The 13,935-nt window shown below is 34.2% G+C and overlaps 1 protein-coding gene across 1 annotated transcript in view; it reads right to left on the bottom strand.

The window, feature by feature from the left end:
* Positions 1-13,935, bottom strand: part of ESR1 (estrogen receptor 1) — a 165,223-nt gene that overhangs the window by 58,967 nt on the left and 92,321 nt on the right. Inside the window, 1 exon segment of the mRNA XM_068677118.1 lies at positions 10,058-10,174. Within this exon segment, the coding sequence (XP_068533219.1) occupies positions 10,058-10,174 (117 nt within the window).

The raw sequence follows: 13,935 nt of genomic DNA, 5'->3' as shown, positions 1-13,935 counted from the left end.
AAGAGTTAGTAGTATCCTTGGGGCCTCCACTGTTCAACATACTCATAAATAGATAGACTCAGTACTGACATAGTTCAGAAACAAGATCTTAGGGTTACAATAATACTATAAAAACATCAGATAAGCTAGTTTAGAAAGTAAATAGAATGTTGGAAGTTACCAGGAGAGGAAGGGAGGACAAAGCATATTCATAAATCACAGATTACGTTAACTCATGAGACACACTACAACGAACACTATATGCAGTTCTGTTCTTCTCATTTAAATACATATATATGTAATACATAAAAAGTGATAAGTGAAAAACATGTAAGATTATCTGAAATGTGGAATATGTTTGGTGCAAGAAAGAGATGAATTGATTAGGTCTGCCTGTCTTGCATTTAACATACAAACTGACAAAATCCAGTGTAGCAAGATGAATAAGATATGAAGCCAGTGGAAGGTTCAGAACAGCTGACGAGGTTCTTCTTCATACCATGCAGAAACAAAGCTGAACTTGTAAATACATTAGACATTGGTATGACAGTGAAAGATATAGGTCAATTTTGCTGGAAAAAAAGAAACCATCGAGGGTTAATACATGCAAGTAGAGTAACCTTTGGCTTAAGTCTCTATGCCATAGATTACTAGAAGGTAGGCAAGAATTTTCTTTTGTTTTGCTTTAAACATATTCCAGCCGTGTCTTGTTGTGTAAAACAAGGATAGGATGATAATTTGACATAACAGAGGACAGGTAGCAAATGTAAGCATGCTAAGTTTACAAATCAACTAGATTCTGAGAGCGATAGTTTTATTTTTAATTCATCTGCACTGGGTTCTCTTCACCCTGAAAAACATGGTACATTGAGTGAAGTTGAACACAACCTGAATTTTGAAGAAATGCCCTGCACAAATCATTTTTTTTTTTTGTTTTTATTTCATGAATAGTAATAATAATAATAATAGTAAATCTAGGAAGCCTACATTAAATCTTGAAGAGAGCAGATCCGGAAAAATAAGAAGGGGACAGTACACATTCCTTCTGCATCATTTCAGAAACTTTTATGATGATGGCATAAAGGTCTTTGAATCTGTATTAGCATCACACTAGTAAGAGATTTATAGAAATTGCTACTAACTTTCCACTTATCCCCTGGATGGTTACACAACATAGTGATTATGTTATTCATTTTCTTGGGTGAAATAGAAGTGAATATCTCTCTGAAAAATGTAAGTGGTTCCAAATCTCCTTCAGTTTACTCAAATTTTATCTCTTACAAAAAAAAAATAATAATAATAATAATAAGATAATATCAATGCACAGTCAGTAATTCCATAAAAAAAGGACAATTCTATTGAGCTAGTTTCATTGCCAAAAGTGACATGATCTTGTAAGTTTGATCTTTTTTGATAATATGAACGCATTAATTTTGATTCCAGCGTTCCACCAATAAAGGAGCTTGAATTGCCAGATATTAAGAAAAACAATATTAAACCAAAAATGGAAGTTCTGTGTACCTTACAAAGGCTCTCAAACAATTTCCACTTCATTGTAAAGCTAAAACAGACAAGATTTTCAAAAACAGTAACGCTTCATATCTAAGTTCAGCTATGGAGACAAGCTGCAAAACTGTTGAACAATTGCACACTCCTGGAATTCAGTAGTACCTGACCAGCAATAAAATTGCATATGGATTGTAGAATCAAACTTTAATCAGTGAAGCACTTCTGTAGCATTTGCAAACAGGTGATTAAAATAGAACAAAAGATAAATTCTAAATTATTAAAAAAATATCCTAAATCACAAATGCATTGGACAAACATGGAATCTCAGCCATCCAACAGTGGCTCTCAGCATGCATGCCATCACACAAGTTTGGTTGCAAACTTGTATAGACATCCCTGCAGTTGCAGCACATGTGCACATCTTAAAAATGAAATGCTAAAGGTTTTGATTAAGCATAAGCCACTAGTAGGGGAAAGCTACCTTACCATTGGAAAGGGGTGCCAGAGAGTAACAGAAAATCTGCATGCTCTTACTAAAGGCAGAATGTACATTCTTACTCTGTGCTAATTTGTATTTGTGTCCACAAGCTGAAAAAAAAAAAAAAAAAAATGGACAGTCTTTACATTCCTACATGTTGCAAATCATCTGCAAAATCAGTTACTTATATTATGATACATACTTATCAGTAGTAACAAAAAAATAAAAATTTTACTGAAGGCAAAGGATAGTAGTAAGACTATCACACCACAAGGTAGTTGAAGATAGGTTACACAGTCTTTACTTTCTAACATTTGAGAATCTCACTTTGCTCACTTTGCAACTTTGCAAAGAATCCAGCCAAGAACAAAGTCTCTGTCTCTCTCTTTTTTTTTTTTTTTTTTTTTGTGTGTGTGTGTGTGTGTGTGTGATAATTGATAGGGATGTCACAGCTTCAGTATCTTTCCTCAAAGTATCCAATTCAGTAAACCTGGGTTAGTTTAGTTCTGTTTATCTTGAACTCACAATAACATAAAACTAAAATAGTTTAAAGTCACCACCTTCTTTGAAGTTCATTATCATTGTCTAGACTAGGCCATAAAAATATATTCAAAAGCAACTGAAGCATTTTTTTTGTTAACTCTCTCAATAAATGTGCAAAAGTACAGCATATGCTGCTCAACCATAAGTGACAGCAGATTTGACTCCAGAATTCCGGGTCCATACAGTGGGACGAGGCAGTATTTTGTCCTAGAAACTGCTATATAAAGTCTGCTGGAGATAGGAGTTTCTATTTAACCTTTTATAAACAAATAATTTTACCTATTAAAATCAAAGTAAAAAGACAAAATCGTACAGCGAGCAAGCAAGAAAATTAAAAGTAACCCCTCATGTTGGTATGCATGACTATCTTGTATATTATTTGATAAACATTTCAATTTAAAACTTTAGGCACACAAAAAGCCTTCTGTTTTTATGTTTTTAGCATGTGTTAGCCCTGAAGCATGCAAACAAACAGGATATTTGTAGATACAATCTTGGCTTCCACATTGTGATTCAGTGACAGTAGAAGAGCTTTGTAACAAAATAGTAGAAGGTGCTTTTAATATTCGTAACTGATGCAGTACTTTTCTACTTTTGCAAGGAAAATTTATATTCCTTCCAATTGTATTTTAGATTATTCTCTACTTTTATCAGTGGCCAGATGCTGATAGGTTTAGAGGAGAAATTCAGGGAAGTAACAAGTCAATGAACTGTTAAATCCCATGCCTCTTTTTTTCTGAAAGTACAACCAGAGACTCAGCACACTGTTGAACTATCAGTCAAAATGTCAAAAATCAAAGACAAAAAAAAAATCTCTATCACAATATCTGGCTTTTATCCTCTAACTGCTTAGAAACCACATAAACGATATGGAAAATGTTTCTTTTCAGCTCACTGTCTTTCCGTTACTCACAGTGCTTTGGCATCCTACAGTTCCAAAACTCAGCTCAATCACATAGTGATAATGGCACCAGAAACTGCCCCAGCCATGGGCAGTAGAATGCAAGTACTGCATAAAACTCATTAGCACATAACTTGGAACTGTACCACTAATGGTACATGTGCCTTACTCTGGGAATCCTTGCAATAGTCAATGTTCTGCAAATTAACCTCCACTTTTTACTTGACAGACATTCAGATTACTTTTCAAGTATTTAAAGTAGTGGAAACATAGTAGATTTGGAAACTTGACAAGTCAAAACGTAAAGTCAGGGTAAGTGCCAGACGTGGAGAACCAGAGTTCTGTTTCTAGGCAACAAGCTTATAAGCAATAGCTTCTCATTCATATCAGTGCTGTTTCCTGTCTTACTGGAGCTAGCTTGCAAAACAAATAACTTTTAACACACAGAAGAAGCTCCTACTTAAAAACTGCCTGCTCAGAAATTAGCTTTTGGCTTTGAAGTTTCTCCTGCTTGTTTATGGATTCCTGGTAAATGCAGACTATTCCTTTTTAGTGCTTTCTTTCCATTGCATGTAAATACCCCAGTGCAGAGGGACTGGAATTAGATGAGAGAGAGAAAGAGATGCAGTAAGGGGTGCTGGGCACAGGGCTTACATACAGAAATCACAGTTCTACCCTACATTCTGCTCCGCTAGTTTGCTTACTGATTGTCACATTAAGCATCGCACAGTCCTAGTATTCACATCAACTACAGTTAGCAAACAGACAAATGTAATTTGGGGTCTCTAGTGACCATTCATAACTCACGGTCTGAGAACCAGAAAACTACTAACTACAGATAAAGGTCCAAGACATGCTTATTCCTGATACGTATTTTGCCATTCATTCTTTCTTCATAGCACATGTTTTAAAGAGTGCCAGAGGATTTGTACAAGAGGAGCAAAAGAAGTTCAATTAATCCATCATTCAATTAAATCACTTTCAGTGCTGACAGTCCTGCACAAATCATACTAAATTTGGGCTGGAGTAATTATGGCATCAGCCCCATTTCTACATAATCCTTACAGTGAAGGTATAAACATTCTTGGGTTCACAATGAAGCCTTTAAAATAACCAGATATTAACCATGATTTGGAAAAGCCAGGTCAGTTTAGGAGTATGAGGCCATTAATACATCTCTCAAAGAGAGAAATTGTAACTGCTACACTTTAGAAATTAGATAAATTACTTCAAATATTGAATCTATAAGGCCTGAAAGTACAAGAAATGAACTGTAAATGCCTAACCAAGTGCAGAATCAGAAACTCTAGTACTCTAGGAATTTCTCAAGCTCAGGAAGAGGACACTAGCTGTTCTAGGCTTCACACAAAAACAGTGAAGAGTAATGCTAGGAGGTACCTTCGGTAAGGGCAAGTGGGAGATGGAGGCACAGCAGGAATATTAAACGTCATTTTAAAACTATCAAAAATTTGAACAGGAACAATCTTTCTGTTGTATCTGTCATGAAAAATGTCATAAAAATAAATGTCTAATTAGAATCTTTAAGAACTTAAATGACCAAAAAGAGAACGTAAATTAATATGTAGATATAATTGTCTTTACAATCTCAAAGAAATATTGCTCAATAGTAAAATATCAACAATTCTTCAGTAGTAAACTATTATTACATGACTAGCTAGAGCATATAATGAAGCATAAAACAGGTTGTCAGGTAGGGAAAAATGTCTGTCCATAGAGATTTTCACAACCTGACTGGAAAAGTCTTAAGCAGGCTGATCTGAATTCAGTGTTGAACCTGCTTTGACCAGGTGGCCTGACAAGAGGCGTCCTGATGTTCCTTCCACCCTGGACTGTTCTGTCAAGTAGAAAGAGAAAAAATATATTTGCAAAAGTATTCATAATAATGTTTTCTTTTTCTTATTTTGGAGGCAGAGCAATGCAATATTATATTTCAGTGGCAACAATCCACTTTGCATTTGTACAGTGGGGAGAAGGAAACATTTCACTAAAAAGCCAGGTTTCCACTCCATCTTCTTTTCCAAGAGGCTGCTCTAAGCTCACAAAACTTTGCTTCAAATGCTGCTTAAGTATATGCTTTCAGCCCATCAATTACATCTTAAAAACTTACTTTTCCTCGTACATTTATCAGGCCCCACCTACACAGTTATTTGGCTCAGTACAGAACAGTATGTCCAATAAATATCGTAAAGGTTCTCCTCAGACAAGCCAAAATAGCTTCCTGTTGTTAATCCATTTGCCTTCATTCACTAATTTCTATTTTTGATATAATATTTCATTAAAAGATAATTATGTGGAAAACGAGAAAGTCTGGAGCCATTCCAGTGGTTGCATCAGACATAGATTTACCTGTGCTTCTGAGAATGATTTTAATAACTCTCAAACCTTTTCTTTTTTTCTTTTATTTTTATTTATTCATTTTGCTGTTTGTTTTTGTTTGTTTGTTTGTTTTTTAACATGTAAAAATATAGCACTCATCAAGGAAGTATACATGTAGCTCTCTGCATTTAAAAATGAAAAATCAGTAATGAAAAAGGGGATGGCAAATTTGCCAAGTGCTTTTTATTTCCCTGTAAAATGTTAACTTAAAAAAAAAAAAAAACTTAAGTAACATTGTCACACTGAACTAGACTGAATTCTCCTATGGTTACAGCTGGGTACCTGGTTCAACAGAATGTAAGAGAAAACCTGAAAAGAGGAATATTTTTTCCTCCCTGTTTCTAGAAGTTAATGAATGTTTAGGCACCTGACTTGTGGTTATAGCGTACTGCTATATCAAACAGACTTTTATTCTCTGGACTGTACTGCAGTAATCTTTGAAGTCTTCTCAGATAACCTGTTTGGGCAGCACTGGAGGATATAGGTTTCAAATACACTGTGATTTCATAGTCCAGAGAAATGACATTTCTGAACAGAGAATCTTCTCTAGACAATACGAAATTCAGGCTATTCCAAAACAATAAATACCCGTAATCATATTCATGATCACCATTTGGACACAGTAAATGAGCTCTCAATCCTTGATCACCATATGTAATATGTCTTGAAGTTGGGAAGCCATCAGCATATACCAGCTGATAGAACCATGTACTTCTCAGAGTCATTAAAAATACCTTACCAGGTATAATAATTGATTCTTCAAAAAGGATCTAGCATTTAGCATTACAGTGAATATTTTCATAGCCACATCAGCACCCTGTTGTTCTGATCCCATAGGGCACCTGCATCATCACACATGAAAGAAGAGGAAGAATGTAGCATTTTAATAACTAGAAATTCACATCTATTTATCAAACTATAACATATTTAATTGACAGGTAATAATTAAAGTCAGGTGAATAAGACCCTTTGGAGCCAAGCCATTAAAAAGTCATTAAAACAATAAAGTAATGGAGAACTAAGTTTATATTGGAGCAGAGATTACCTGAATTATACATACAGTTGGAGTTTCTGCAACTGCTGTGAAAACTGCTGTAGTTGCAGTTGGAGGACTGCAACTGCTAATGTACTGCTACTGTAAATACTCCTTTTGGAGTCTGGGGGTGTGTTGCAGGACCCCACACATTGTGAAATATTAAGTTACCATACAATCACCAAAAGCAGAACAAAATCAATCTTCATAAATGTATCAGAGGATCATATACAAAAGCAAAGCTATTTTTCTCTGTTACCCAACCAAAACAAAAAGGCACATGACAAAAAGCTTATTCCATGTGACTGCTATATCCTCATATACAAACAGAAGGCTGCACAGTCTAAATACTAACAAATGATTTTATGGTCTTTTTGGCTTATTCAGAAAAAAGGAGTGAAGTATTTGGACAAAATATAACAGCTATAAACTCTGTCTCACTATAAACTTTGCTTCATATGCTATGTCACCAGAGAATCTATCAGTCTCTCAAAGCAATGAAATAATGGATGCAGAAGGAAACACTTGCAAACATAAGAGGAGAGAAATAAAATAGCTCTTCAGTATTGGAAGAAGTTTTTGGAAGACCAAAGAAAAGCTGGGTGAAAAGAATTATTAAATTTCCACACAACCTCATAAGTAAATGTTCCTACAGTAGAGCTCAAGACCCACTTGAAGCCTGCATTCTTCTAAATGAAGCCTTAAAAACACATTTCAACTGTCCACTCTATTAAAAATAATGCTACATGAATTTTTTAATATTGCATTCAGTTAGATGACTTTCCAGGATTTAAACCTGAGAAACCAGAGCTTATAATTTATGTTTCAAATTAACCAGGAACAATTAATCAGGAACTTATCTAGCTTCTCCTGTTGGTACTGTAACTCAACAATATCAGCTATTGTTCAGAAGTTAAATGACAGATGAAGTCACAATCTAGCAACATTGGCAATATATTCAAAAAAAAAAAAAAAAAAGATTAATTCAGTGAAGAAAGAAAACAGACTATATTCAGAATTATTCAAAAGGTATACCTTCTAAAATGTTTATTATCCTAAGCATGTAACAATTATGGAGGTAAATATAAAAGTGAAATCTGACACAAAAGAGTTTTTCTTTTCAAATGCATGATAGAACTAGTCCTTTCAACAAGACAAATTCTTCCATATGAACAAAACAAGATTATTTCAATTTAAAAAATATTACAAGACAATTATGAATTATTAAAGGAAAATATGGAACTTGAGTTAACCACAGCGCTGTGTGATTCAAAAGTGATGAAGAGAAACATTGTAAGATAACTATTACAACAGAAAAGCTTAAGACATCTCCGCAAGGAAAACAAAACAAACAAACAAACAAAAAAATGGAAAAAGAAAATCAAAGCTAACTGGATGGAATACCAAGAACATGCACTTAACCTTTATCTACATCTGAGAGACAATATGACAATTATCAAGCAATATCTGGAGAAAATAATTTCTCTCTCCCGTAGCTAGTTGGACAATACAGGGTTACTGTAATGAATCCTGCAGAACCTTGCTTTGCTTCATCTTGCATAACTTTACCTTACTTGAATATTTCATCTGCAGGCATGCCAGATTTATTACTTGCAACTGATGGAGTTCAAGAAATTTTTCACAGCCTTCATAAAACGCATATTCTTAGACTCTCATCTATGAACCAGTAACGAACCTCAATGCAATACTGAAGTAGGAGCAGGCAATATATAGATTTGACTTTTAAGAATATCCACCAGTATGAAGCAAAAAAACTCTGGATCTGCAAACTCAATTTTATGAAAAATAAATGTCTACAGTCTTAAAAGAGCTTTGATGCCTTCCAGCTGTTTGCATCACTAAACTGAGTAACAAAATCAGTCTCAGCTCTTGAATTGAGAAAAAAAAATGCATATTTAACATCAAAGCACAACGACACCTTTAATCTTTTCCTTCTGCTCTTTCTCCCAGGATTCCCAAACCTGGCTTACTCTGACTGGACAGAGTGGACTTAAAAACAACCATTTGTTGTGTGAAGGATAAACATAGTGAAGTAGACTTCACTCTTACCCCCAACACAGTTGATTTTTCTTGGAATAAGTAAACAGGTGTGCCACAAAAGGGAGAACCAATCTATAATTTAACAATTATCCCCTTCCTAACATAAGACATGGGTTCTAATCCTTTAGTATTTTGCTAAATTTTCATGTAAAAATAAATTTGGATAAAGCTAATGAATACTATTCATTAATAAAAACAATCTGGAATTTTTATTACAAGGTTTTCTTCTGCTTTAGAGAAAATATTTATCTTATGAAACCCTATGACTTCCTATTCTTACATGTATATGTTGATCTAAGGGGCTTGACTTTTTCAAAAGCAGTAAGAGTTGGTACCTTCTGTCTGCTTTTGACAAATATGTAGTGCTGTAAAACAGAGGAGAAAGCCAGGTATTATGATCAATCCAAAACTATGTTATGAAAAGAACTTTTCCATCTAAGAACACACTGTGTCAATTATTCAGTATTGTCAAATATTTCTAATTTTAACTCCAAAAGTTTAACACTATGTAACTTTATGAAGTAATTCACTGGTGTGCCACTTCAGCCTGAGCATTCAGTGTCTAATTCTTCTTCTCTGACATCATTAGTAAGCAAGTATCTTTCAAGAAAGCAGCACCTATCTCAGTTTGTACAAAATAAATGAACATTTCGGTTTTGTTGAAATTAATTTACATCTACAATATATGTACAGTACTGGAATAAATTATTTTACTTTCCCTTCCAGAACTAAATGAATAAGTATCAAATAATTCACAAGTTTGTTTTAACATATATGGACTGATCTGAGATTATTAGTGCTTTTCACACTGAACAGCAAAATGCCATAAAATCTTGGGTTAAATTTCATTCATCACAATCTGGTGTCTACCACAAGAGAAAAAGCAAAAATAATCATGCATCAAAAATACTAAGAGAAGAATCACAGGTCCACCAAAGTCCATGTTCCTATAAGTTTTGATGCAAAATTTGGCTGAGAATAATAGCATAGGATTTGGGATGTTTTTACTTTTATTTAATTGCTCTTTGATTTAATAAGCTTCAGATCAAATAAAATAGTTGCTCCCTGCTTTAGGAACCATATCATCTGTTCAATGAATTAAAAAACAGGAAGGCAGACATCAATGCTGAGGATTTGTTGGTTGCTGTGTACATACCACCTTTCATCATTCCCACTTCATAGCATTTTCTTAGTCGGCAGGCTTGGCAGCTCTTTCTTCTGTTCTTGTCAATGGTGCACTGGTTAGTAGCAGGACACATGTAGTCATTGTGCCCTGGAAAAACAGAGGGAAAGTAAGGACACAGTTATACACAGTCTCAAATCACAGACATTACAAAACTGCCTATAATACTTTATCTTATTTTTCATTGAGTATTTAGTACAGCATCTAACATCTCAGTTATCATAATCTATCACAAAAGATCTTAGTGAAGCTAACATATTCACAATTTATTTATTCATAAGTTCTTTACAAGTACTATTAGAAACACAAATGAAAATATCTATGGAATAATTTTTAAAAATGAACAATCACAAAAGGTGATAGATAATTATAAACAAGTCACTTGACTTCCTTCTTTGTAGCCTCAGAAATACAATGTTGTCTGGTCCATCTGCCTGCTTTCATGCTTAAGCAATATACTGCACAAAATGATCATAGGTTTATAGAATAAAAAAGGCTTATTCACAGAACTTTTTTTAGATAACTACCAAAACTCAGGACAATTTAGAAATTAAATAAATAAATAAAATTAAAAGCAACACCTTTTAATTTACTTGCATATCAGGGATAAATCAGTCTCTAATTCACTTCTTATTCACTTCTGTCATTACAAAATTCTTAAATTACCACGTGGTGCAACTAAGTTTGGTACCAGTACCTTTTCCTTCAGAGATCCACTTCCTCATTTATTAGGCTCTGCACCTCAGTTCTTGCTACAAACATTTTCAGCATACCATAATTTGTTACTGCCAACAAACCTCTATTCTAATTTTCCCTTAAAAAGAAGTATCAAATATTTTCTCAAGCTTTCTATTAAATTCCATCTAGAGATGAAGTTTAGCAAGGATAAGAAGACTATCCAAAATGATCTTATTGGTGCTTGGTATTCATCTAAACACAACTAAGGTACAGTACACAATGAAACAATTTTACTGCAGAACTGTTTGTTCTTTCTTTCAGGTCAAGGGATCAGCTTGAGGTAGAGTAGGGTGGAGGCTTGACAGAGGCCTTGGTCTCATCAAATCATCTATCCTTGACTACAAATTAGAAAATGGAGTAAAAATTAGTATCAGATTACTCCAGGAACATCTGCTCTCTAATGCTACAAAACTGGGATCCAGTCAAAATAAGCAGCCAAACTGTAAACTTGTTAATATGGTGACAGCTGACTACATACTCCCTCAAACAGACAGAATTATTATTTGTTAACTCTACTTTACAGAATGGTATATGACTGGAAAAAGCTGAGTTCTCCAGGACTGAGATAAAGAGAGAGAACAGAAATTCAGCTCAACCTCAGCATGAAAGAGCATTTTAATTTTCAGTTCCTCTGGTATGATACAGACTGTTCTATATCTAATTCAAAACATTTCACATATAAAAAAAAAAAAATCAAGACAGAAAGAAAACAGCCACAACAGTATAAAAATGCAGTATCTACAGGGAAAGGGAACAAAAAGGTAAAGCTCTATTTTCATGGAAATGTATTTTTATTAGATCACACTAAACAGCAGCAAAAAAAAAATTATAGCACCTGTCCTCAACCGCCAGCCTTGTCTTATAAGCTGAGTTCTGAAATAAGGGAAAGAAAGACTGAAAACATTAATTAATCTTTTTTAAAATGAAGGATAGCTTTGACAGGCTATCTGATCTTCATCCTAGTGAAGTTAAAAGGTAATTTCACAAATGGAATTACTGCAGGCTCTGAATTCAGAAAGTCATTCAGAATATCATTTAACTCTGTATAAGAAAAGCAGATAAATGGCCCACTTAGGTCAAAGCTGAAGATGTGCTGTACCATGTTCACTGTACCAGCTGATGCTCATAAGGTTCAACAATTTATTTATTTATTTATTTTAAAAAAGGTGACTATGCAAAAATCTAGTGGAACCACTATGAACAGGACGGTCATTCTCTTCACAGTGTTTATGTGGGTGATAACCTATCAATTTTCTCTGGACCCAGATCTCCTTATGCAAACTATTATGTTTTGGGAATGGATTTATAGTTTGTAGAATAATATATAAAATAATCCTGACTGTGATCAAGCTACAGTCCCCATTGGAATTAATGGGATTCATGATACCTTGTTTCCATAGTTTATATTTTAAATATATGCTTTAGAGTTTAGCTTAATTAGTCTGTTTTCATGCACACAACCTGCACCTTAGACATTCTTCTTCCATAGTGCTTGATCAACTTCACAAGATAAAACCTGTAAAATTTTGAATGCCACCAAAAGAAAGATGTGTGTGAATAACATAATTCTTCTGATTATGACTGCCGTAGGTAATGTAAATGTTTAGACTTTATATTAGCTGTAAGCCTGGTAGGAAGATGGTGCATTTAATATTTCTCACAATTTTTGTTTTAGTTGAACGAATGTGTCTTCAGAAGACTAGAAAAAAACATAAGCAACTTGGAGAAAATGTTAGATGATTAGAGTATACAGTTGAAATTATTATGAAATAAATAAGGGCAGAACAGGACAGAAACGAAGGAAGGAAGGCAGGACCATTTACAGCTTCCTGACAACACCATCAGACTCGGTCACAGGAAATGAGGAAGGAAGTTTATTTTCCAAGGAACAGACAAGAGTGGTACAGTCTAGCTTGGGGTGGGATGGAATAGGAAAAGGTAGAACACAACTAAGGAATAGGTAAAACTCAAAGATTACTCATAGTTTTAAGTAATATAACTTAATTAATCTGCTGCAAGGTGTATTGTCTTTTAATTATTCTAATTTTCATTTTATCCTTAAAGCTCATCTGTTGGCAAAGCCGATTCTGAACAATCTGACATATTAGAAGGGACTTCTCACTGGCAGTAATCATTAACCTGACAGTGGGTCACATTAACAGGTGCTCAACTGCCCTAACACCACATTTTTGTGGTATCCAAACAACAATACAGGCTACAGGAGAGACTAATTAGATCATTTGGATAATTGGTATCACAGAAATACTGAGAGGAAGAAATGTCCTTGGTGATCACTGATACTTATAAATGGAAGCACTTGGCTTTACTGTTTTGCTGTGTTGTTTTTTTGTTTGTTTGGTTGGTTGGTTGTTTTTGTTTTTTGAAAATAAATTACTAGATAGTCTACACAAAAATAAAGGCACTGAGTTTTCTAGAGTAGAGCCCCTCTATTATATATATGACCTTGGTTTAATCTCCACATAGCTCACATAGCTTTTAGTCTAAGGGCTCTCACAGTACATGTGGTGTATGCAACAGCAGAGCATGCTTGAATCAGAGTGGGAGAAAGATTTATCTGTGAGGGTTTCAGTCAGCAAAACACTTCATATTTCTTTAAAGTTAAGTGTTACTACATTCAGTAGAGCATTTAAGCATCTGTGTACTTCTAGCTAGCATTCCCAGCATATTGTATACGGCTAAGGCTAAGTTTGAGCATTTCACTGAATTGCATCTTTCACAACATGACTCCATGTTGTCCTGAACCAGGAAAGATGGAAATTAGGGTCCTATTAATATATTCACATTAATTAGCATTACACAGAAATAGGCAGTTCAATATTATATTTCAATAACCATCAAGACTAGCCTAAGGGCATGATTAGTTTAAGCAGTACAGAAGTATAAACAAAATGCATCAAAGCAACCAACATGTTAACATGTCAGCTTAAGAATGCTTAAATGACACTTAATTGTACAAAGCCAATAAAGTAACATTTTTAGTTAGGTAAATTTTGTATGAATCCTAAACTGATGTAGTTGAATTGACACACTGTACATTTCAAACAAAGCTAGTGAGTATTATTATCATTTTACTGACATGTGCTCTTCATTTT

The sequence above is a fragment of the Anas acuta genome, chromosome 3, assembly GCF_963932015.1.
Source record: "Anas acuta chromosome 3, bAnaAcu1.1, whole genome shotgun sequence".
NCBI lineage: Eukaryota > Metazoa > Chordata > Aves > Anseriformes > Anatidae > Anas > Anas acuta.
The sequence above is the reverse complement of the archived record's forward strand: the minus strand, read 5'-3'. Positions and strand labels throughout refer to the sequence as shown.